Source organism: Biomphalaria glabrata, chromosome 7 (assembly GCF_947242115.1).
Source record: "Biomphalaria glabrata chromosome 7, xgBioGlab47.1, whole genome shotgun sequence".
NCBI lineage: Eukaryota > Metazoa > Mollusca > Gastropoda > Planorbidae > Biomphalaria > Biomphalaria glabrata.
This window is the reverse complement of record NC_074717.1, coordinates 7,186,536-7,209,713: the sequence shown is the minus strand read 5'-3', so window position 1 is coordinate 7,209,713 and position 23,178 is coordinate 7,186,536. Positions and strand designations below refer to the sequence as shown.

The following is a 23,178-nucleotide window of genomic DNA, read 5'->3' as shown; positions in this document are numbered from 1 at the left end:
GTTTATTCTATTTTTTATCCAAAGATTTTAATAAATTATCTTATTATTTAAATATATTGTACTGTTTATTTAGCTGTGAAAGAAATAGTGAAGATAGATATAGGAAAGTGATATATGGAGAGAATAATTGAGTGATAGAGAGAAAGAGAATGAGAGAGAAAGAGAGAGAGAGAAAATGAGAAAGAGAGAATGAAAGAGAAAGAGAGAGAAATAAAGAGAGTAAAAAATAGAGAGAAAGAGAGAGAGAAGGAGAACGAAATAGAGAGAAAAACAGTGGTAGAGTGAGAAAGAGATAAAAAGGAAGACAAAGAGACCGTGGATGAAGAGAAAGAGATGGAGAGATAGATAAAGAGAGAAAGAGAAAGTGAGAGAAACAGACAAAGAGAGGCATGGACAAGAAAAGAAGGAGAGAGCGAGAGGAGAGTACTTATGATCTTCATCTTCTTATAAATTACAGACGTGACTTCAATAAAGAAGATAATTACGCCCTACGCATTTCATATGTCAATCTAGACATGCATGTTAACCAGTGACTTAACTCTTTTTCTCCGTAATTATTTACCACATTCTGGTGGAATCAACGTTGGTATCGTCAGTTAGAAGAGAAAGAGTTAAACTCTGCCAAGTCGTTGGTTTTCCTGGCTGCTTCAACATCAACCCGAACCATGCTCTAAAAGCACCATGGAAGGAAGGAGCATTTGTACAAATTTCTCCTAGCATAAGGAATAAGGAATGTGCATTTTTTGTGTCTATCTGAATATATATATATATATATAAAACATTTACGGATCTGTTCTGACAGCCTAACGCAGGACTTCAAACTCACACCTTTCCGTGACACTGTGTGACGTATATCAGGGAGTAGTGTACATGTTGATGTCGATTAAACAATTCTTCTCTCTCTCTCTCTCTCTCTCTCTCTTTTTTTCCGAATTACATTATGCCTTTCTACATAAACAAACTCGACGCAAAGGACATGGGCCTACTTTGAATCTAACCGGATCTTCACAAATCTTTTTTTTTTCCATGCATGCATGCATTTAAATGTTATTTGTATCCTTGAGATGTAAAAGTTTGGTTCTGAGTACCGTTAGTCTTCATTGCATACATTTATCTCTGAGGATATTGAGTAATCCACTTATGAACTTTTGATTCTTTTAAAATGTAAGTAATGCTTAATCAGCTTACCAATGATAAGTTGTTTAACTCTTTCTCAATTTCTTTATATATAGATACTTATACGTATTTTATAAATATATATATATATATATATATATATATATATATATATAATAATAATAATAATAATATATATATATATATATAAATTAAATAAGTGCCGGTACTCGGTGATGGATTGCCTAACTTTTAATTACTAATAAATTAATAATAAACGTTGCAATACAAGAAAAGGAATACTTTTTTCCTCACATTGAAAAAGGTGCCGGTACGCCGTATCGGTGCGTACCGTCACAAAAAAGCACTGTAGGCCTATATATCTAATATATAAAGCACAAAGTAAGGCGTATGTATATATGAATGTATGTATGTGTGTGTATGTATGTATGTATGTATGTATGTATGTATATATGTATGTATGTATGTCCCGAACCTTTGATAAAATGTCGTAGTGTATCTTTAATGTCCTCTAACAACCTTGTGGGGGTAAAGGGGGGGGGGGCTAAAATTAAAAATACCTAAATTTATCTCTATACGGTTTAAGTTTTAAACAAATCAGGTAAACTAAATCCGTCCCGCAGGCCGCGGGTCACATTCGGCTAGTATGTATATATATATATATATATATAATCTTATCCTTGAGACCGAAGATTAGTGAGGAATGCAATATTTCCCGTTGATGCGCAGCCCAATCTGTGACCTACATATTTTGCCACATCCAGTGCAAGGGAAATAAATTGTACTTGACTGAAAACGTGGTACAAAAATGAATTATTTCCCTTTTATAGGTCACTGTCTGAGTCTTAGTGAATACAAACACGAAATACGAGGAGACAATAAAATCAAGACATAACATTACAGTCTTTCATGTTCATAAGAGCTTCATAAGCAGAGTGAATAGAATGTCTGCTTGAGGCTTGAGCCATAAGTTCGAATTCAGGTTGTTCACTTCCCGTTTATAAGTAAATGGTTTTTCATTGTTAGTATAGATCTAGACTAATTAATACAACTATGCATAATACAGTGTTTTTCTATATTTTCTATAAGTCTGTAACTATATATATTTTTCTATATTGTCTTGTAGTCTGTAACTATATATTTTTCTATATTTTTTTGTGGTCTGTAACTTCCAACAACAGCCCATGGTACGTTACCTGCTTTAGAAGACATTGTATAAAAACAATCGTATTATTTGTCACTCATTGAAAACTTAAAGTTTTGGCCCATAACTGACCATGAGGGCTGGGAAAAGACGTTGGGGGTTTAGAAGCGTCGTAATGCAGGCCTTTTTATTGAAAGATCAAAAAGGTGTTCCGGACAAAATACACATTTACACATGTACGCAACTATTTCAACCGTAGCGCAGCACGGGTATAAGCTAGTTTAAATATGGAAATATTTCTCAATTAGAATAGTTCAGGTCGTGCTTGTAAGTTTGTTGATTCTACTTCCTACAGCAAATGTTGGAATATATTCTGCGGTTCAGAACTTTTAGAAATAGGAAGTTTCTCAGTAATATTTTGTATGTCTACTATGCGTCAAGTCGCGTTTCTTACTGGATACAAGATTTCGATATTACTGCAAACACGAGAAACTGTGCAATCACAGAATAGGAATTAGTTTAGAATTTATCTTACAAAGTACTCACAACAAATGAAACAAAATTCAAATGCACAATATAAAGTTAGGGCAAGGGAAACTCCCATTCTACCTGAAAGCTATAACATCACGGAAAAAACATGTCACTTTTTACCGTACGGTCGAACCCCGTAGTCTGTAAGCGCCCTAAGATTTTAACGCCTCTAAACTCAAGTATGAACATGAATAGGAATCATCCAGTGTCTCATCCAGTGTCTCATCCAGTGTCCCATCCAGTGTCCCATCCAGTGTCTCATCCAGTGTCTCATCCAGTGTCCCATTCAGTGTCTCATCCAGTGTCTCATCCAGTGTCTCATCCAGTGTCTCATCCAGTGTCTCATCCATTGTCTCATCCAGTGTCTCATCCAGTGTCCCATCCAGTGTCCCATCCAGTGTCTCATCCAGTGTCTCATCCAGTGTCCCATTCAGTGTCTCATCCAGTGTCTCATCCAGTGTCTCATCCAGGGTCTCATCCAGTGTCTCATCCAGTGTCTCATCCAGTGTCCCATCCAGTGTCTCATCCAGTGTCTCATCCAGGGTCTCATCCAGTGTCCCATCCAGTGTCTCATCCAGTGTCCCATCCAGTGTCCCATCAAGTGTCCCATCAAGTGTCTCATCCAATGTCCCATCCAGTGTCTCATCCAGTGTCCCATCCAGTGTCCCATCCAGTGTCTCATCCAGTGTCTCATCCAGTGTCCCATCCAGTGTCTCATCCAGTGTCCCATCAAGTGTCTCATCCAGTGTCCCATCCAGTGTCTCATCCAGTGTCCCATCCAGTGTCTCATCCAGTGTCTCATCCAGTGTCCCATCCAGTGTCTCATCCAGTGTCTCATCCAGTGTCTCATCCAGTGTCTCATCCAGTGTCTCATCCAGTGTCTCATCCAGTGTCCCATCCAGTGTCTCATCCAGTGTCCCATCAAGTGTCTCATCCAGTGTCTCATCCAGTGTCTCATCCAGTGTCTCATCCAGTGTCTCATCCAGTATCCCATCCAGTGTCTCATCCAGTGTCTCATCCAGTGTCTATCGAGAAAGAAGGATCCCTATCACTTTTACCTTTACAAATCCCTTAGACTGTTAGAACGTTGGGGTACCATGCAAGATACGTCGACCAACTTTCTCCATTCCTCTCTGTATTTTGCCTTAGAACCTCTTTCACTGGCAGGCCCGTTCATAAGGATCCTTATGTTGATGGTTATAAGAAATATATATTAATTCATCTCCCTCACTGGAGGTCAAATGTTAAAATTTCCTTTTTTTGGTACATTTATTTGTCTACTCCCGGCAAAGGTACACACGTAGTTTTTGGAGGTGTTGCAAAGCTTCAAGTCTAGAACCCCTTAAAGAGGGTCAGGACTCGTGAGGATTAAAATGGCGTTGTCATCCCCCCCCCCGCCTCTATCTGCATGGTAAAGTCTGATATTAGCTTGTCACGGGTACATTAATGGTCGAGTGCACAAGAAGGCGGTCGGCGTATGGGTTTACACCAGGCATTTCAACTTCCTGCTTCTATTGTATGGATAAAAGTCTTCATTGTGTTCAGTATAGACAGAGGGAGAGAAAGAGAGAGAAAAAGAATGAATAAGTATAGAGAGAGAGAGAGAGGAAGAGAGAGAGAGAGGAAGAGAGAGAGAGAGAGAGAGGGAGGGAGAGAAAGAGAAGGAGAGAAAGATAGAGAAAAAGATAGAGAATAAATACATATATAGAGAGTTATAGAGAGAGAAAGAGAGAACTGAATCTACATTAGCTGGTTAAGGTATATTTCTAAGTCTTTGCAATTTGCATACGTTGATTTATACAAAGTGTGTTGTTAATGATCTTGTATATAAATCTATATATAGATTTATAAAGACTCGAAGCTCACGTACTTTACAGGAGAAAAAAACACTTACTTCAGTAGGAAAAACACATCTACCAAACACTTAAACATTTTTGTTTTGGCATTGCAGTCTTTATTTAAATTAACTGCATACAAACACATGGACAGACGACACCACGACAGAGAAGATGAAGAGAGACTTCAAAGATTCGAGCCACTGGGTGTTACGTTCTTAGATCGAAAGACAGGGGTAAGTGTTCGCACACACATTTGTTTTCACAAATAACCAGATATATTAATACCCAGAATCTCACCCCCGTTCAGGGGATCAATCTGTTATTTTGTTAGTGTAATTAGTAGATCTAACCAGACATTGATCTTCCTGACACAAAGTCACGTGATTCTATTTCGTTCAATCTATATCTGGTCAAAAGTGTTTAACGTTGGGATCTAAATCTATCCATAAATAAGACGGGTCCAATAGTACAAAGAAGAACTTTCCAATGATATATGTACACAGGCATTCTTGAAAGGGTGTTATTAATTGTTGTATGGTATTATTAGCGTAGCGATGTGAAACACTGCACTTATCCTTAATCTTCGGAGTCAAAGACATTGCAATTATTATTACTATTATTCATGGGCGTAGCCGGGTGGAGGGTTCAATCCCTCCCCCGAAATGAAATCCCCCCTTATGTGGGGTGGGAGGGGGTGTCTGGAATTTAATGAATGATTTTTTGCTTCGATTTTGTCTATTTTAGGTAAGTTTTTAATTCTAAATCATCACTTACCCTGCGCAGCCAAGAGATTTTGAGTTTAAAAACCCCTACCAGGGGGTTTTGCAGTTAAATCCCCCTCTTCTATAAAACTAAAAAAAAATAATTAATGCAAACGACTATCCCCAAATTCCAAGAGCATAGCTAAGGAAGATTTTTTTTCTAAAACCCCCTCCGAAATTAACGATAAAACCCCCTTTTCAGTATAACACTATCCATTCATCAGTCACCAGATTGAATGAGCGTAGCCATGACGGGTTTTGTGTTCAAAACACCCCTCCAGCGGGGTTTGCAGCTAAAAACCATCTCTTCATTATAAGAAAAGCAAATTACACATTCAAAATTTTATGAGCGTAGCTAAAGGGGTTTTGAGCTTAAACCCCCTTCAGTGGGGTTTGATACTACAAAATATATCTTCAATATAAAAAAAAAAGAAATTACACACTAAAAATTCTATGAGCGTAACCAAGCCGAGGGGGGTTTTGAGTTTAAACCCTCCCTCGTCCAGAATTTGTTAAAAAAACTCCAGAGCTTTTTTAGTTTAAAAACCCTTAACAGATGATTTTGACGATACAACTTCCCATTTCGATATAAAATCTAAAGCAAACTTCAGTCACCTAATTCCAAGAGCGTAGCCAAGAGAGGTTACAAATTTCTACAATTGGCAGGGCTCCATTAATAAAGGGAAGTGAATAGTATTCTGCCGAAATTGAAAAAGACTAAATGTGACCTTACAAAGATGGCTAAGACGGATTTTAAGAGTCAGTTATAGAGATCGGGTCTCAATCAAGGAAATCCTATGCAGAACATGGAAATCGACCCCTTAGTAAGGTTGTGACAGAGCTTTGCATGAGGTTTGCGGGACATGTTCTCCGACAAAATGAATTACGCATAATAAGAGTTGCGATGACATGGAGGCCATCACGAGGAAAGCGCAAACAGGGAAATCCTAGTACAGCTTGGCGCCACACTTTCATGGAGGTCCTCAGAGTAGGTGGGAAGAGGCTTCAAACATTGCCAGTGACAGATTTTAATGGAAGCAGCTTGCTGCCCAATGCGCCGAACGACGCGGGAGGATCTAAGTCAGTAAGAATAGCACATAAGGTTTTTGAAATAAACCTTTTTAATAGCAGGATAATGCACTATAAATACCTCAGAATATGCATTTTGTTGGCTTTCAATACCGGAAATAGTGCTTGACGGCGGGGCTCCTGCGCTTCCCTAGACCCCAATGCTTGCAAGGGCGGAGAGTCTACAATTTTTCCACTAACTCCAGGAAAAACCTATTCTAGGGTACAATAAACGTCTTCCGAAAGAATGAAGGGTCAGATGTAATGAAGATTAATTATGTATACACACACACACACACAGATACACACCACATATATATATTGCCCCCCGGAGGGGGTTGTGGAGAAAAATTCCCCCAAATTCCCTCACCCCCCCCAAAAAAAAAGAACACATGGCTTCGCCCAAATTATTATTATTATTTTAAGATGATTAAATATACATTTTCTGGCACTAAAACAAATGAGATTCGATATATGGAGACAACATTCATTGACGGCCCATTAAAAGTGTCAACTAATACATTTACTGATGATGTGGAAATTACATTAACATTAAATTAACTTCTTAATTTTTTATTAAAAAAAAAATTCATTAGAATCTGAAGAGTAATAAAACATAGATCTAAGTTTTTAAACTGTTAGTTGGAACGCAAGAGAAGAATGAGAATGTGAGTGATTCTGAAATAAAAATAAGACAAGGTATTAAAACATAGATCTAAGTTTTAAAACTGTTAATTAGAACTCAAGAGAAGAATGAGAATGTTAGTGATTCTGAAATAAAATCAAGATGTAATAAAAAAAAAAGAAGCTACTTCAAATGGCTTATGGGAGTTGAGTTAGAAATGCAACAGAGGACAAAGAGCTAATGCGATACAACTGATAGGTTATGATGTATAAGATACGAAATATGAAATACAACAGATAACATACAACAGATAACACAAGTGATAATATACAACAAAAAGTACACAACTGATAAGATACAACTGACATTAAACTGATCAGATAAAACGCACAATATACAACTGATAACATGCAACTGACATTTAACTTATAACATACAACTGATAACATACAACTGATAACATACAACTGATAACATACAACACATAACATACAACTGATAACATACAACACATATCATACAACTGATAGCATACAACACATATCATACAACTGATAAAATACAACACATAACATACAACTGATAACATACAACACATATCATACAACTGATAACATACAACACATAACATACAACTGATAACATACAACACATATCATACAACTGATAGCATACAAAACATAACATACAACTGATAAAATACAACACATAACATACAACTGATAACATACAACACATATCATACAACTGATAGCATACAACACATATCATACAACTGATAAAATACAACACATAACATACAACTGATAACATACAACACATATCATACAACTGATAACATACAACACATAACATACAACTGATAACATACAACACATATCATACAACTGATAGCATACAACACATATCATACAACTGATCAAATACAACACATAACATACAACTGATAACATACAACACATATCATACAACTGATAACATACAACACATAACATACAACTGATAACATACAACACATATCATACAACTGATAGCATACAAAACATAACATACAACTGATAAAATACAACACATAACATACAACTGATAGCATACAAAACATAACATACAACTGATTAGATACAACGCATAATATACAACTAATAAAGTACAGCGGATACTATACAAATGATAAGATACAAGCTATAACATAGAATTGATAAGATACAGCATATAGCATACAAATGATAAGATACAAGCTATAACATAGAATTGATAAGATACAGCATATAGCATACAAATGATAAGATACAAGCTATAACATAGAATTGATAAGATACAGCATATAACATACAAATGATAAGATACAGCAATTAGATTTGTCTTCGAGTCCGCAGTATTTCACGAGGCTACTCAGCCTCACTCGAGAACTACAAACTTTGTCACCACCAAACATAACATACAACTGATGAAGATACAGACCATACCATTTAAATGATCCTATTAATGTATTCAATCTCCAGGTGGAGTACACAGCTGATGGACAGCCATTCTGGTTATCCCAAGAGCAATCAACAGACTCACAGAACTATTCTGAAGAGGGTGCCAACTATCCCTCCCAACCCTGGCACGGAGAATACACTAATGAATCGGTAATAGACTTCTCCTACTGTTTTGTAATTTCATTCAATCTAATTCTTTTTTTAGATACAAGTAACATCGAAAAACAAAAATCTATTTTTTGCTTTATAGAAATTAATTCTGGCCGTCCGGCTCATGATTTATCTTATATAATACAGACGTTACTTCAAAAAAGAAGATGATTACGTCCTACGAGTCATGCATTTAGTCATGCATATTAACCAATGACTTAAATTCTGCCAAGTCACTGGTTTTCCTGGCTGGCTCAGGCAACCCATTCCATGCTCTAATAGCACTAAGGAAGAAGGAGTATTTGTACAAATTTGTCCTAGCATATGGAACGAGGAATGTGCCTTTATCTTTGTGTCTACATAAAATGATGCGTAAAATCTTCATGAACATCTTTCTGTTTATTTCAAAATACACTTGGGAATTTCCGCTGACGCGTTTTCAAAATAGACCAAATTTAATTTTAAGATGATTATATTTTGAAAAAAAAACTATAACTCGAAAGCCAGTTTTCACTGTGAGGCCAATTAGCTTGTAGATATTTTCATAAAAATATATATCAATTGTCAATTCTCTAGATACATTGTTAGAGCCGTGTTCGAGATTCGTTTCAACCTAGGTTCCATATGAATTAGCAAGCTAATATTTAGTTAACCGTTAAATATTCACCTATACTCAATCTATGTATGAGATTATCAATAGTCGATTCCCGAATAAAGCAGGCCATAGATCTAGTAACTCAAGGAGTCTAATAAAAGGCTTTATCAATACATTAGATGCCAACATACCCCGTTTCATTATATTTATGTGCAATGATTGTCAAGCTCTAGAAGATATCTTTTTAAGGATTCCAACCTACTGGCCTATATCATGACCTAGACAGAAAATCTCTTTTGTATAGGTATGTGATCTGAGATTCGGTCTCTAAACCATATCATATTGAATCGGAAAAATAGATGAATAATTAAACAAGAATGGGTTAAAACGTTGATTCCGTAAGTTACGTCATTGACGTCAAAAGCTAGAACATTGATCCAATAAGTTAAATAATTGATGTCAAAAGCTAGAACATTGATCCCATAAGTTACGTCATTGACGTCAAAAGCTAGAACATTGATCCCATAAGTTACGTCATTGACGTCAAAAGCTAGAACATTGATCCAATAAGTTAAATAATTGATGTCAAAAGCTAGAACATTGATCCCATAAGTTACGTCATTGATGTCAAAAGCTAGAACATTGATCCAATAAGTTAAATAATTGATGTCAAAAGCTAGAACATTGATCCCATAAGTTACGTCATTGATGTCAAAAGCTAGAACATTGATCCAATAAGTTAAATAATTGATGTCAAAAGCTAGAACATTGATCCCATAAGTTACGTCATTGATGTCAAAAGCTAGAACATTGATCCAATAAGTTAAATAATTGATGTCAAAAGCTAGAACATTGATCCAATAAGTTACGTCATTGATGTCAAAAGCTAGAACATTGATCCAATAAGTTAAATAATTGATGTCAAAAGCTAGAACATTGATCCAATAAGTTAAATAATTGATGTCAAAAGCTAGAACATTGATCCAATAAGTTAAATAATTGATGTCAAAAGCTAGAACATTGATCCAATAAGTTAAATAATTGATGTCAAAAGCTAGAACATTGATCCAATAAGTTAAATAATTGATGTCAAAAGCTAGAACATTGATCCCATAAGTTACGTCATTGATGTCAAAAGCTAGAACATTGATCCAATAAGTTAAATAATTGATGTCAAAAGCTAGAACATTGATCCCATAAGTTACGTCATTGATGTCAAAAGCTAGAACATTGATCCAATAAGTTAAATAATTGATGTCAAAAGCTAGAACATTGATCCAATAAGTTAAATAATTGATGTCAAAAGCTAGAACATTGATCCAATAAGTTAAATAATTGATGTCAAAAGCTAGAACATTGATCCAATAAGTTAAATAATTGATGTCAAAAGCTAGAACATTGATCCAATAAGTTAAATAATTGATGTCAAAAGCTAGAATATTGATTCCATAAGTTACGTCATTGATGTCAAAAGCTAGAATATTGATTCCATAAGTTACGTCATTAATGTCAAAAGCTGGAGCATTCATCCTATAAGTAACAGAGGTGATGACATTGATCGTCACCAGACCACCGTTTTTCGTTGTAAACTTGGTTATGTAATATTTAATTAAATAACCTTGCGATCATTTGAAACCTAGGGGTCTGTGACGCAGACGATCAGAAGTATATCTGTTTTCTCTTCTCGCCGTTTATTGCGTGGGTCACAAAGTCGGCACAGCGACCGACGGCCTAAATATCAATTACCTATTAATGTGTAGGGCGTGGCGGTCAAGTGGTAAAGCGCTTGTATTAAAAAAAAAGAGGTTTCTAGTTCGAGTCCCGGTGAGTCCGCCCAATCCTGAAATCAAATACATCTAATTGAGGAAGTAAAGGCGATTGGTTGTCGTGCTGGCCACGTGAAAGATAATTTTATTGATCCAATCAAATGAAAACTCAGTTTGCCTACAATTGACAACATCAGCGTAACATACTGTACAATAACAGTATAATAATAACTGTCGGCCTTAGAAACATACAAGGTTTACATCAACTGGCCCTTTAGATCGAAAGGTTTGAAAAGGGGGCATTTTGCCTTATTAAAGCCTACAGAAGGTTTGGAACTTGAGATCTTTCGGTTTCCAAATTAAAGCGCTTATCAATCTGTCACGACCCCCACTGTTTAGCTATTAACAAGAAAAACAGTATACATTGTTTTTAAGACACTATATCCATTATCAAATCTCAAATATAGCCTAATAAAATAATTTTAAAAAATAATTTTATAAATTTTGGTTCAATTCGGGTATACGTGATTCCGTCAACAGCTAAAACCTACGCATTCTTGTGCGATTATTTATAAGTATGATCATTCTATGGAAATAGTATCGACAACTAAATCTAACACTAGAACTAAAATTCTGATTTAGATTTCCTAAGATCTAGTCTAGATCTACTTTTAGATTTAGAATTTAAATGAAATCTATCCTAAATTCACGTAAAAGTATAAGCAACGCTTATAAACGTCAATAAAATTTGAATCAGCTTTCAATTTACTCAGTTATCGTATTATTACGATAATACGGCTCTAGACCTAGATATAGTCTCCAGCCGAATTTACATTTATTTTTTATTACTTTGAAAAATTATAACGGTCAAACTAGAGTTTTTCCCGTGTAGCCAACCAGCTAGTAGCCTAATTTTTTTCTCAGCGACGTACACCAACTGTTAAATTTCTAAGAAAATCGTTAGAGCTATTTTTCAGATCAGCTGTCCAGGTTCATTGATCGAGGAACCTTAGATCCAGGTTCCTAGTTCCACGAAGTTCTGACTTGAATAGAGGAATAGTAAAAATATATTTTAACTGACTATATTTAAACTCTGCATTTTGAACAAAAGTTGTTCTTTTTTTTCTAACTAGATGGAATATGACACCGCCAGATTTCCATACTCAGAGTTAGAAGATATAGCGCCATCTGGCAATCAGCAACACTGGAAGGAAACTCACGAGACTGAGATCAACACGTCGTCTGCTGGTAATGACTTTTCAAGAGTTTTCACCGTGACTGGAAAACAGCAAGAACCTCCTCCTTCTTACGGCAGATACCACGAATCCCAGCAAACACCTGCACAAGGCCGATATTGGTCCGAACAAACTCAGCAGTGGCAAGGATACACTCCACAGTTATCTGGATCAACGCCACAGTGGTCTGCACAAGATCAACAATGGTCGGGACAAAACCAATGGCCTATGACCACTTCCTCTAACGTCACTGTAACACAGCCGTCCGTAACTAACAACGTGGTGGTAAGTAAAGAGAACTAAGTGTCATAAAAACACTCTTTGACCATCTCTAGAGTTAGCGAATGCCGGCGAAAGGAGGACATTTTCTCTTTTAGAGGTCGTTTCCTCCTTACAGAAGTTTTTTCCATGACTTGGTTGTCAAGGGAACAATAGAGCTCTTGTTTTTATGATCGCTGTCTTGTATCTTTTCTGTGATGGTAAAATGTTAAAATCGTGACCTAAAGGGTGTTTTTAACTTTAAAAAAATCTTTTAATCATTTTCTATTATTGTTTTTCTTGAAAAATTACCCAAATGGGATTTGTTTGTTGCTAAGGACCTTACTTTTTTTTTGTTTGTTGCTAAGGACCTTACTTTTTTTTTGTTTGTTGCTAAGGAACTTACGTTTTTTTTTGTTTGTTGCTAAGGACCTTACGTTTTTTTTTTGCTTGTTGCTAAGGACCTTACGTTTTTTTTTTGCTTGTTGTTAAGGAACTTACGTTTTTTTTTGCTTGTTGCTAAGGACCTTACGTTTTTTTTTGTTTGTTGCTAAGGACCTTACGTTTTTTTTTGTTTGTTGCTAAGGACCTTACGTTTTTTTTGTTTGTTGCTAAGGACCTTACGTTTTTTTTTGTTTGTTGCTAAGGACCTTACGTTTTTTTTTGTTTGTTGCTAAGGACCTTACGTTTTTTTTGTTTGTTGCTAAGGACCTTGCGTTTTTTTTTTTGCTTGTTGCTAAGGACCTTACGTTTTTTTTTTGGCTTGTTGTTAAGGACCTTACGATTTTTTTGCTTGTTGCTAAGGACCTTACGTTTTGTTTTGCTTGTTGCTAAGGACCTTACGTTTTTTTTGCTTGTTGTTAAGGACCTTACGTTTTTTTTTTGCTTGTTGTTATGGACCTTACGTTTTTTTTTTGCTTGTTGTTAAGGACCTTACCTTTTTTTTTTGTTGCTAATGACCTTACATTTTTTTTTGTTGCCAATGACCTTACGTTTTTTGTTTGTTGCCAATGACCTTACTAGCAGCATTGAACATTTTGTAAAGTTTAGAGATATAGACTTTTCATATTGAAATGTTAATTTTATGTCTGAGATGATAATTCAGTTTGTATTTAGCTTCTATGTCACACCGTTTCTTTTCTTTTTCAAAACGACCAACAGATTGTTCCAAGTTCTAAGCCTGAAAATCATTTATGCATGAGTATATTCGTCTTGATCTGTTGCTTTTGGCCGGTAGGCATCTGTGCTGTGGTTCAATCAAGTCAGGTAAGTGACCACAGCCTATAGATTTACAACAGCAATTAATGTACGAAGTGTTATTTCCATGTAGTGACGCATAGATTAGGTTGCTGAAATAAAAAAAAATATCACGAGGGTTGCAAACGTATGTATAAAAGGGATTAAAAAAAAACCTACCTATATATTTCCTGTATTTATTATACAAACAAACAATATTTCATTTCAATTTAAACATTGATTATGTTTATTTGAGCAAGTAGATACATTTAATCATTTCTTTTTATTCTTTTAGTATAATAAATGCAGTTACTATAAACGTGTTCTCCCCCCCCCCTTCCAATTCTAAGGTATACTGATATATGATAACGCGACATGAAGCTCTTCAAAATCGAAACTAACAGTTGGGAAAAAGTCACACTGGATAGATACACATGGAGAGCGAGCATAAAAGAAGGGTCCCAGATTGCAGATGTCATACCCAACAGTAGCAAAAAGAAGGGTGAAAGTGAAACAGCCATTGCCCCTGGTGATTACTTATGTGACCGCAGGTGTCTTTCAAGGATTGGCCTTTTTAGTCGCACAGGAAGTTGCAAAGGGAAAAAATCAACTGTCGAGACGTAAAATGCCACAGAGTTACTTACCTTTGCGTCCCCTTGTATAGGTGACAGTCGCAATTTGAGGCCGATTTCCCAACTTGAAGTTACAACAGAAAAGATGCTGATATGCATAAGACGAGCAATATAGTTTATACCTCGGACTCAAAGAGGCAAAAATACATTTACTGTAGCCTACCAGCCTGGATCTGAAACTAGATCAAAATCTAGCCAGCATTTATATATTTTAATAGGTCTGGGATCTGATCTAAACTAGGAAGCAGCCAATCCCTAAAAAATATAGAAATAATTAACAATTAATTAACTTTTAACTAAAATAAAATAAAGTGTAAAAATGTCAATATTCAGCTAGCGATAAACTTTTTTTTCCCCAATAGGTCCTACTTACTAGAACTATAATTTGTAAAAAAAAATATTTAAAGATGCCTATCTAAGGGGATGAACTCCACCTTTACAACTAGCTCTCTCAATAATGTAGAAGTTATTCCACTTGTTCAATATATATCAAAATAATTTATTATCAATAATTAATTGACTAATTGGTTAATTTGTTAACTGATTCATGTTTTCTTAGGTACAATAAATAATAGTTTAAATTTGATCCGATAATTTCGTGTGGAACAAATAGCGCCGACAATTATCTAAGGGGACAAAACCCTACTTATGTATCCATATCTGTAAATACTAAAGGATTATTTTTCATTTTTGGTATCAAATAATATAATAAATTACCAGTAATAAATTCACTAATTGTTTTTTTTTTTTTTTAAATTGATACATGTCTTGTTTATGCCAGTGAATGACGAGCTCCTTCGCGCCATGGTCGCTACGCCCCTGGTATTGATGTTTTTAAAACGTAAACATTTTTCTGATACGTTTCTATTGCGTCATTGTTTGTTGTGGATGTTTTTGTCAGAAAGTAGGGCCTACTTCAAAGGATGTGACGCAATACAAGGGTACTCTTCAATGTCTACTTATATCAGCACGACGTCTGTGTTCATTAATTGTTACGTTTAATTGCATTCAGTAATTTATTTATTCTCTGTGACAACAGCAAAGTAGAGATACACAACTTGTGTAGGTCAACTGGAATTCTCTAGAACTGTTTTGTATTTTTGTTTTCCAGGTCAACGAACTATATGCACAAGGGAAGCACGTTGAAGCCGAGAAGAAATCTAGATCTGTCAGAAGCCTGAACATTGCAGCAATAGTTTCTGGTCTTATTACCTACGGCATTGCAGCAGTTAATCTGTATTTCAAACTTAAATACAGCAATTTAATATAAAATGTGGATAATTCCATCAATGAAGTGCGTGTATTATTTGGGTTGCAGTTCGAATGAAATTTCTGTATTGAATGGAGCCGGTTCAAACTGAATCAGTGCGAACGAAGCACATGTAAGATCTTTGGACTTTTAGATAAAAAAAACAACTACGACCTGGGAACCATTTCCGACCCGTCTCTTGATAGTTCTACCCATTGGACTTAACAACTTTTCTGTAATGTAGCCAGTGACAAATGTTTCGGACATTGACTTGACCCTTAGGCCGATAAATGTTGGCCAACACTGGTCTGCAGTAAGGTTTCCCCTTTAAAATCTTGCGATTTAAAGATCAACTGTTTCTACGGACCACGGTTAACGAGGATATCATGTGGCCAGCTCAGACGATCAACCTCATTTACTTTCTTCAACTAATGTCAGGTAGTCGTTAGAGTTGGGTGGACTCAGGGGCGTCATGAAAATCCAGTTTTCACAGAGCTTCGAACCCGAGACCCATCGTTTCGGAAGCCAAGCGATTTACCACTCAGCCACCATGCCATCTAAAGCTTGGGAGAAATCGTTTGAGTTTCTGAATATACAACATTCCCTAAACATTCCAATGATTTCAGAGTTTAGGACAGTGATTCTCAAACAATATTGATAAAAAGTCATTCTTCACCATTTTTATCAAGTCGATATATTTGTACAATTCCTCTTATTAGCATGCAATACATTCATGGGCTCAAAAGGTTACACTAGATAGAAACTGGGAACTGGGAACTGGACGGGTATTTTGAAAACGGCTCTGACAATTTTGCCCAAAAATTTGACATTATATGTACATCTTTGGGAAAAAATAAATAACTTAACTAGTCACACAGTGAAAACTCTGGTTAGACCGTTATAATTTTTGAAAATGTAATCAATTTAAAATTAAATTTGGCTTACTCCTTAAACGCAACTCAACGGGAATTCCCTCATTCGACTCAAATGTTTGTTTCTACTCACTAAAGAATGGATGGAATACATCGACGGACCTGAACATTTTGCGAATCTCTTTATGTAGAAATTAGATGAACTGTTAATACAAGAGCTTGATTGTGTAAGGTCACTGGTAAAACTCCTTGTAATATTGAACAATTATGGCGACTGTTGCCGTACGGATGTTAAAGATCAACATCACTTTTATAAAGAAGAAATTGACGTTTTAAAAAAAAGTTGAAAAAAAAAGATCATTTACTGAAATACCTGTTAGTATGACTGTTACACACTGGATAACCATAGCCTACATATTTTAAGAACTACAAGTTAATACAAAATAACATTCCAGCTGGAAAAATCCGGTTCTAAATAAATATGACAGGAATTATGCATTCAGATTTTGATTTTGCTTATTTGGATTCACGATTGAATAGATTTTTTTAAAAAACCAATTGTTAACAAAGGTGGCGGACACAACGACCAAACTCCATTATTTTGCTTGGCTAATGACAGTTCCCAAGTATAGCTTACTGAACTCAATGGGGGCTAAAAGGGTAGGTATAAACAAAACTATGTCCTCACCTCTCTGCGATTGAGTGCGTATTTGATTTTTTTATTACAATTATTTGTTGTATATTTACGTAAGTACAAAAAAGTGAAACATTTTTAATTTCCTTCCCATAAAAGCCTAAAGCTTTTGGACCAAATAACAGCTGACCATTGGGATGTCACCTTTACCTCGATCCCCTCCCATGTGGGCATAGAGGGAAACGAAAGACAGAGAAGCAAAGAGAGCCCTAAATCAAGCTGTGTCAGGAACTCAAACTCCCTGCTCGGACCTGAGACAAAGTAGAATATTAGGGGGAAATTTTTTAAAGCGAACAACTAAAAAACACTGTTCGATAATGTCTACCCTGGGAAGGTACTGGGCTTTGTCGGGGAGGCTGGGTTGTCTACGAAGATTTTATTTGTGAAATTGTGAATATATAATATTTACAAAAGATTTTGTATTAAATTATTAAATTTTTACTACCTTTACTATTTTAACCGTGAATAGACCTTGTTTTTAATAACTTAACTAAATAAAACTTAGCTTTTGTGGTATGAAGGGAGAGTGACCTTTTAGGGATTAAAGGCACGACATGTGCCAAAAACTTTATTTCATTCCTATTCTTCAATGATACATGGCATTTATATTTATGTATTGCTCCGTGGAGTCCTTGTCATTCTTTTATTCAAATAATCGATGTACACAAAAGTCATTTTACAAATATTATCTAGCTTAAAAAAAAAAACTGTTGTCGTCTATCTTTAATAAGTGTGAAAAACATTCACTTTTGTTGGATTTTTTAAAAAAAAAGATTTTTTTGTTTTGCTTTTCGTTTAATTTTGAGAGAAGGTTGACGAGGGCGGCGTCTTTTTAAAATGATTAGATGATGTTGGAGAATAATTTATGGTAAAAATAAATGAGATTCATTCCCTAAGATACTCGGCAAGACACCCCAAGATAATGGCACATTCATCAATCCATCTGCTAGGACGAGTTTGCACAAATGCTCCTTCCTCACCATTTCTATTAGAGCATGCAATGGGTAGGACGTAATCATCTTATTTTTTTGCAGTAACGTCTGTATTTTATAACATAAGTAACCCCGTACGTAAAGAGTTAATCTGTGAATAATACATGCAACAGTGTCACTAACTTGCATGACAACATGAATAGCAATATTAAATGGCAGAAGCGAAATATTTAATATTTAATGTAAAAAAAATAAATAAAATCGGACACTAATTTGGGGCTACCCTCAATGTGGGGGCCAGGAGAGACTTTTGAATTAGGACCCCCTTCCATCCTAGCTACTACCTATAAAATGCTTCCGATAGCATGCGTCTCCATAGCCTCTTACAACCAGTACAGCTTCTGACCTTGGCGTTTGGCTCAGATATTGAGTCCGGTGGTTCGGGAAAACTAAAAATACTTACATTTATTCGAGTGAGACCTCTAGAACTTTATGATTCTATTTTGTTGTCAGGGGGAGGTATGGCGAGAGTGAATATGTTACTTTGATATTTTGGTATGATAGTTATATCCCCTTGTTTAAGCACTCCCATGTTATGAATGTGAATAGTCTTGCACGTGTTATGTACTGAATGGTTGAATGTGCGAGAGAGTGTGTTAACTCAGTGAGGCTTTATTACCGGTCCAGAAAGGTTGTATGGTTGCTTCCTGGACTGGTGTTTGTGTATTAAATATTTATTGAAGTTGTTGTCGTTATTTGTGCTCTATCGGATATTATTAAAGTATTAAAGTATTATTTGTGTTATCCTTATATATTTGGAATTGGAGTTTGTTTAGTGATAACTGTTCGTATTTGAGTGACCCTTAATGAGCCAAGCAAATATTAATTAAATTGTAACTGAGTAAGGGAGTAACCCCTAACGAGCCAAGACAAAGCAAAGCAACAAAGAGAACCCTGACATTTGTGTTCTATCAAAAGTATAAATGACGTTCGTAGAAAACCTGATTTAGAAAATATGTTTATTTCCATTTAATTATAGGCCCACATGAAATTAAACGATTTATTAGAGTCATTCATGCGTGGCGGAAAAAGAACTAAAAAAAAGCAATCTGTTTGGTGTATCCGGTGTGTTAAATAAAAGATGTGATGATAAACTAGGTATTTTCAAAGGCATAGATTTAACTAGATTTTAGCATCAACAGAATCAGATGTTATAGCTCTTCCGTTTGAAACACAAAATAGCTATTAATTTCCTTTAAACATAAAACTTTCACTCTGAGTTGACAAGTTATTTAAAATGGGTAACTAATTAGCGGTGATAGCGGAGATTTCATACGAAGATCAACTGTCTTGAATTGATATATATATATATATATATATATATATATATATATATATATATATATATATATATATATATATATATATATAGCTCCTCCTTCGTGATCGAAGATGAGCACATATGTGGCACGCTGAAGTTTCCACGTGGACTACCAAATCTTGATAAACTACTTTTGACAAATAATTTTACTTTAATAAAAATAAATAACTGGTATTTTGCTTCATTATTATAACTATTATAACTATTACTGATGCAAAGTCTGCCCTAACCCTTGCCTAATGTTGGCCCTGTATATATATATATATATATATATATATATATATATGTGACAGGTGGGGAAATGTGACGTGTGTTTGGCACGTTTTATGTCTAGGGGATGATTATTTTTGAAAGCAATCACACCCCCACTTATCAGCATATGAATTGGGAGCAGACACGCAACGAGACAAGCAATGAGAGATTGATACAAATGTTAAAATAAAGGATATTTATTTACATAAATATACATATAATAATAAAAAGGGGGAGGGTTTGCATCTATCTCTAGTATATTCTATGTTTAATCATCACTCTTGCACATAATAAGAGAGTATGTCACTTTGTCCTCTGACTTAGCTGGTTGTCCTGTTGATGTCGCAGCTGGGTGTGTCCTGGCTTGAGGTTCTGCAGCTGGAGGTGGCGCTCTAGCGGATAGAGGGACGCCGGCGATATAGTTCTTGTGGAGTCTCAGTCCCAAGTTCTAGTATCTGTAGTGGGCACAGTATGGCGGGTGGCCGGATACCGTGGGCACAAGGTTACTGCGGGCAGAGCTGATCTGCCGTGGGCAGCGTGGTTGACAGGATATGTCCAGTGAGTTGCAGAGGGTTGGCGTAGCTATGACGTCTCACACAGATCTGGTCTATAGGGACGTCGCACCTAATAGCTTGACAGGTGGGCTGTCGAATAGGCGGGCAATGCCGATAGCGCCAGGTGGTAGAGTTGAGTAGATCTCAGTAGGCAAGTGCAGTGCTGAATAGCACTAAGCACATAGATAGTAGGTGATTCTTGATATCAAACAAATAGGCAGACACCTGAGGGAGGCTGCGGATAAATAAAGACAAGTTAGGACTGTCTCTCATACATCTTATCGATGCCCTCGTCTGAGGTGCATTCGTCAGATTGGTAAAATTGCTTTAGAGCATAAAGGGGAGATGATGACAAATGGGATTTGGAAAATAGATGGCAGATAGTAGCAATATAAAAATGTACATGAAAGGGAAAGTAATAATATAAAAATGTACATAGCAGGGGAAATAATAATCTCAAATAAACAACACAGGTGGATAGAGAAAGAAAAGGGGGGGGGTGAGTTGGGTGGTGGTCAGCGATCCAGATGGTTTGTTTACATATGACCGTGGGTCGAGAACAATGGAGCGTGCTTGAATGTCCCTTCAAGCGTCGCAACTCTCATTAGAGTAAAATGAGTAAAGGGGAGATAATTCGTTACAGGGGAGATAACTCGTATCTCTCTTCTAGACGCAGTATCAGTGCGCTAGTAAGATTATCAAGGCGGCCAACCGAGATAAAGGAAATAAAATAAGATGTACAAATATATACATGGTTGCATCAACTATCAATTGAGCAACGTAGCATTAACAGGGTAATGCAGTATACAAATAAATACGTAGAACATGTTTATGTTTTCTACTTACGCCAGTGAGAAATACACAATGCACTAATTAAATATAAGTGAAATAATAAACTACGCATGATAATATCCAATGGAAATATACACAGAGTAATTAAGATGGAACTTGTGATTAAGTTCGGCTTACCACCAGGTATTCCTCTAGGAGAAAGAATGTATGAAGTAGTCCAGACTCGATAGCTCAGCTCGAATGAGAAATGAAAAAGGGTCTGGCTTGAGTTGGTTTACTTTATATAAGCCTGGAAAGTGCGGGCGGACACCGGAAATGCCCTAGGCTAAGATTTATCTTACACGTGGGTGGATTTGACTCGAGGTGGGAGCCGCACCTTGGAATATCACGCGGTGTATTGACCAGGGTAGTCTCTTAGATCAAAGAGAGACGTGAGAGAAGGGGGGGGGGAGAAGGATTAGCTTGCATTCAAACCAAGGTGGTGTGAACCGCGATCGTCCTTCAAGACATCCGGCGGGTAAGACAAAGGAGATAGTGTGATTATCTTTCCCCGATCAAGGGCAGATAAATGAAAGGACTGGCCTAGTTTTCTCCAAGGTGGTGGACTAAGTCTAGCCTGGTATAGAGGAAAAGGTGGGGCGGGTGGAGAATTTAGGGGTAGGATGGGGAAATAATTAGAATAAAATAAATAAATAATGAAAAATAATAATTAATGCTGTGATAAATTTGAGTGACTCTGACAGCGAGTTTTTGACTTGTCACAATATATATATATATATGTTTGTATGTAATAGTACGATTCCACATAATCATTAATTGCGTTTTGTTGATTAGGGTGATCGACAAATAAAATGGCCTTATTATATGATTTCAATTTGGTGTGCAGTAATTGCCATGTTTATGGAATTGAGATGCTACAGAAGGATCCTAGGCATTACTTTCAAAGACCGCATCACAAACCAAGTGATAAGAGACAGTGTTACTGCAGCGATCGGATCCCACGATGACCTGCTAACCGGTGTAAAGAAACGCAAGCTTAAAATATATGGCCAAATTACAAGATCCACGGGGCTCGCAAAGACCTTCCTTCAGGGAACAGTACCAGGAAAAAGAGAGGCAGACAGAGAAAGTGATGGGAGGATAACATGAAAGAATGGACCGGCCTACCATTGATAGAGGTTTTAAACAAGGCAAAAGACATGGATGAATGGAGAAAGACGGTCGCTAAATCTTGCTTGGTGCCCCAACAGTCCAACAGACTAAGAGATAGGTAAAGATAGGTAAAAAAATTGCCATATTTACAGGATGTTTCAGACAATTTATAGAATCCGTTTAAGAAAAACTCTGAAATATCAAATAGGCCTACATATTGGTCTCTACAATAAGGTGGTCCAACTAGTTAACTACCTTTAATACAAGAACGTTCGACTATTATACTTAATTGTACATTTGTAAACATCATCCGAAACTGGGACAATTCGGGTGTGTCGGTGTTTTTTTGGCACTGAAAACGTGGTAGCTATTTATAGATGCTGTTACCGAGAAAGAAGAAACAGGGGAAGGTAAATCTAGATCTACATCCGGGACAGATGACCCGCGGAAGGGACAGAAGGTGATCACTTTGCGGATCAGAGATGAAATGGAGATTTGTATTTGATGTCTTAACATTAAAATTGTGTTGTTGCAAGGGAGTTAAATGTAGAAACAAAAATGTTTTCTCAGTTGCTCTCCTTGGCGAATGGTAAATAAATCGTGTTGAGAGTATTGCGCTACTCCTTTTGAACAAGCTTATATCAACTCACTCTGTCTGTGGTTGAGAGGCTAAGTGCGCTTGAACTTAGCTTGGCTTGGCTACCTATGAAGGGGACTCGAGGTTCGACACCCGACTCGGGCAGAGTTGTGTTTACTGAGCGCCTAAAGGCAGCATAGAAAAACCTTCAACCTAGATACCTCCTCCCCCCCTCCCCACTGGTCCACAACTGAGATTGGACCAAA

General features: G+C 36.3%; 1 protein-coding gene across 1 annotated transcript; it reads left to right on the top strand.

The window, feature by feature from the left end:
- Positions 1-975: 975 nt before the first annotated feature.
- LOC106072172 (uncharacterized) lies at positions 976-19,016 on the top strand. The gene is made up of 6 exons (XM_013232505.2): positions 976-1,164; positions 4,764-4,883; positions 8,607-8,735; positions 12,230-12,616; positions 13,751-13,855; positions 15,569-19,016. The coding sequence occupies exons 2-6, from the start codon at positions 4,794-4,796 to the stop codon at positions 15,725-15,727; spliced, it is 870 nt and encodes a 289-aa protein (XP_013087959.2). The 5' UTR covers positions 976-1,164; positions 4,764-4,793; the 3' UTR covers positions 15,728-19,016.
- The last annotated feature ends 4,162 nt before the right edge of the window (positions 19,017-23,178 follow it).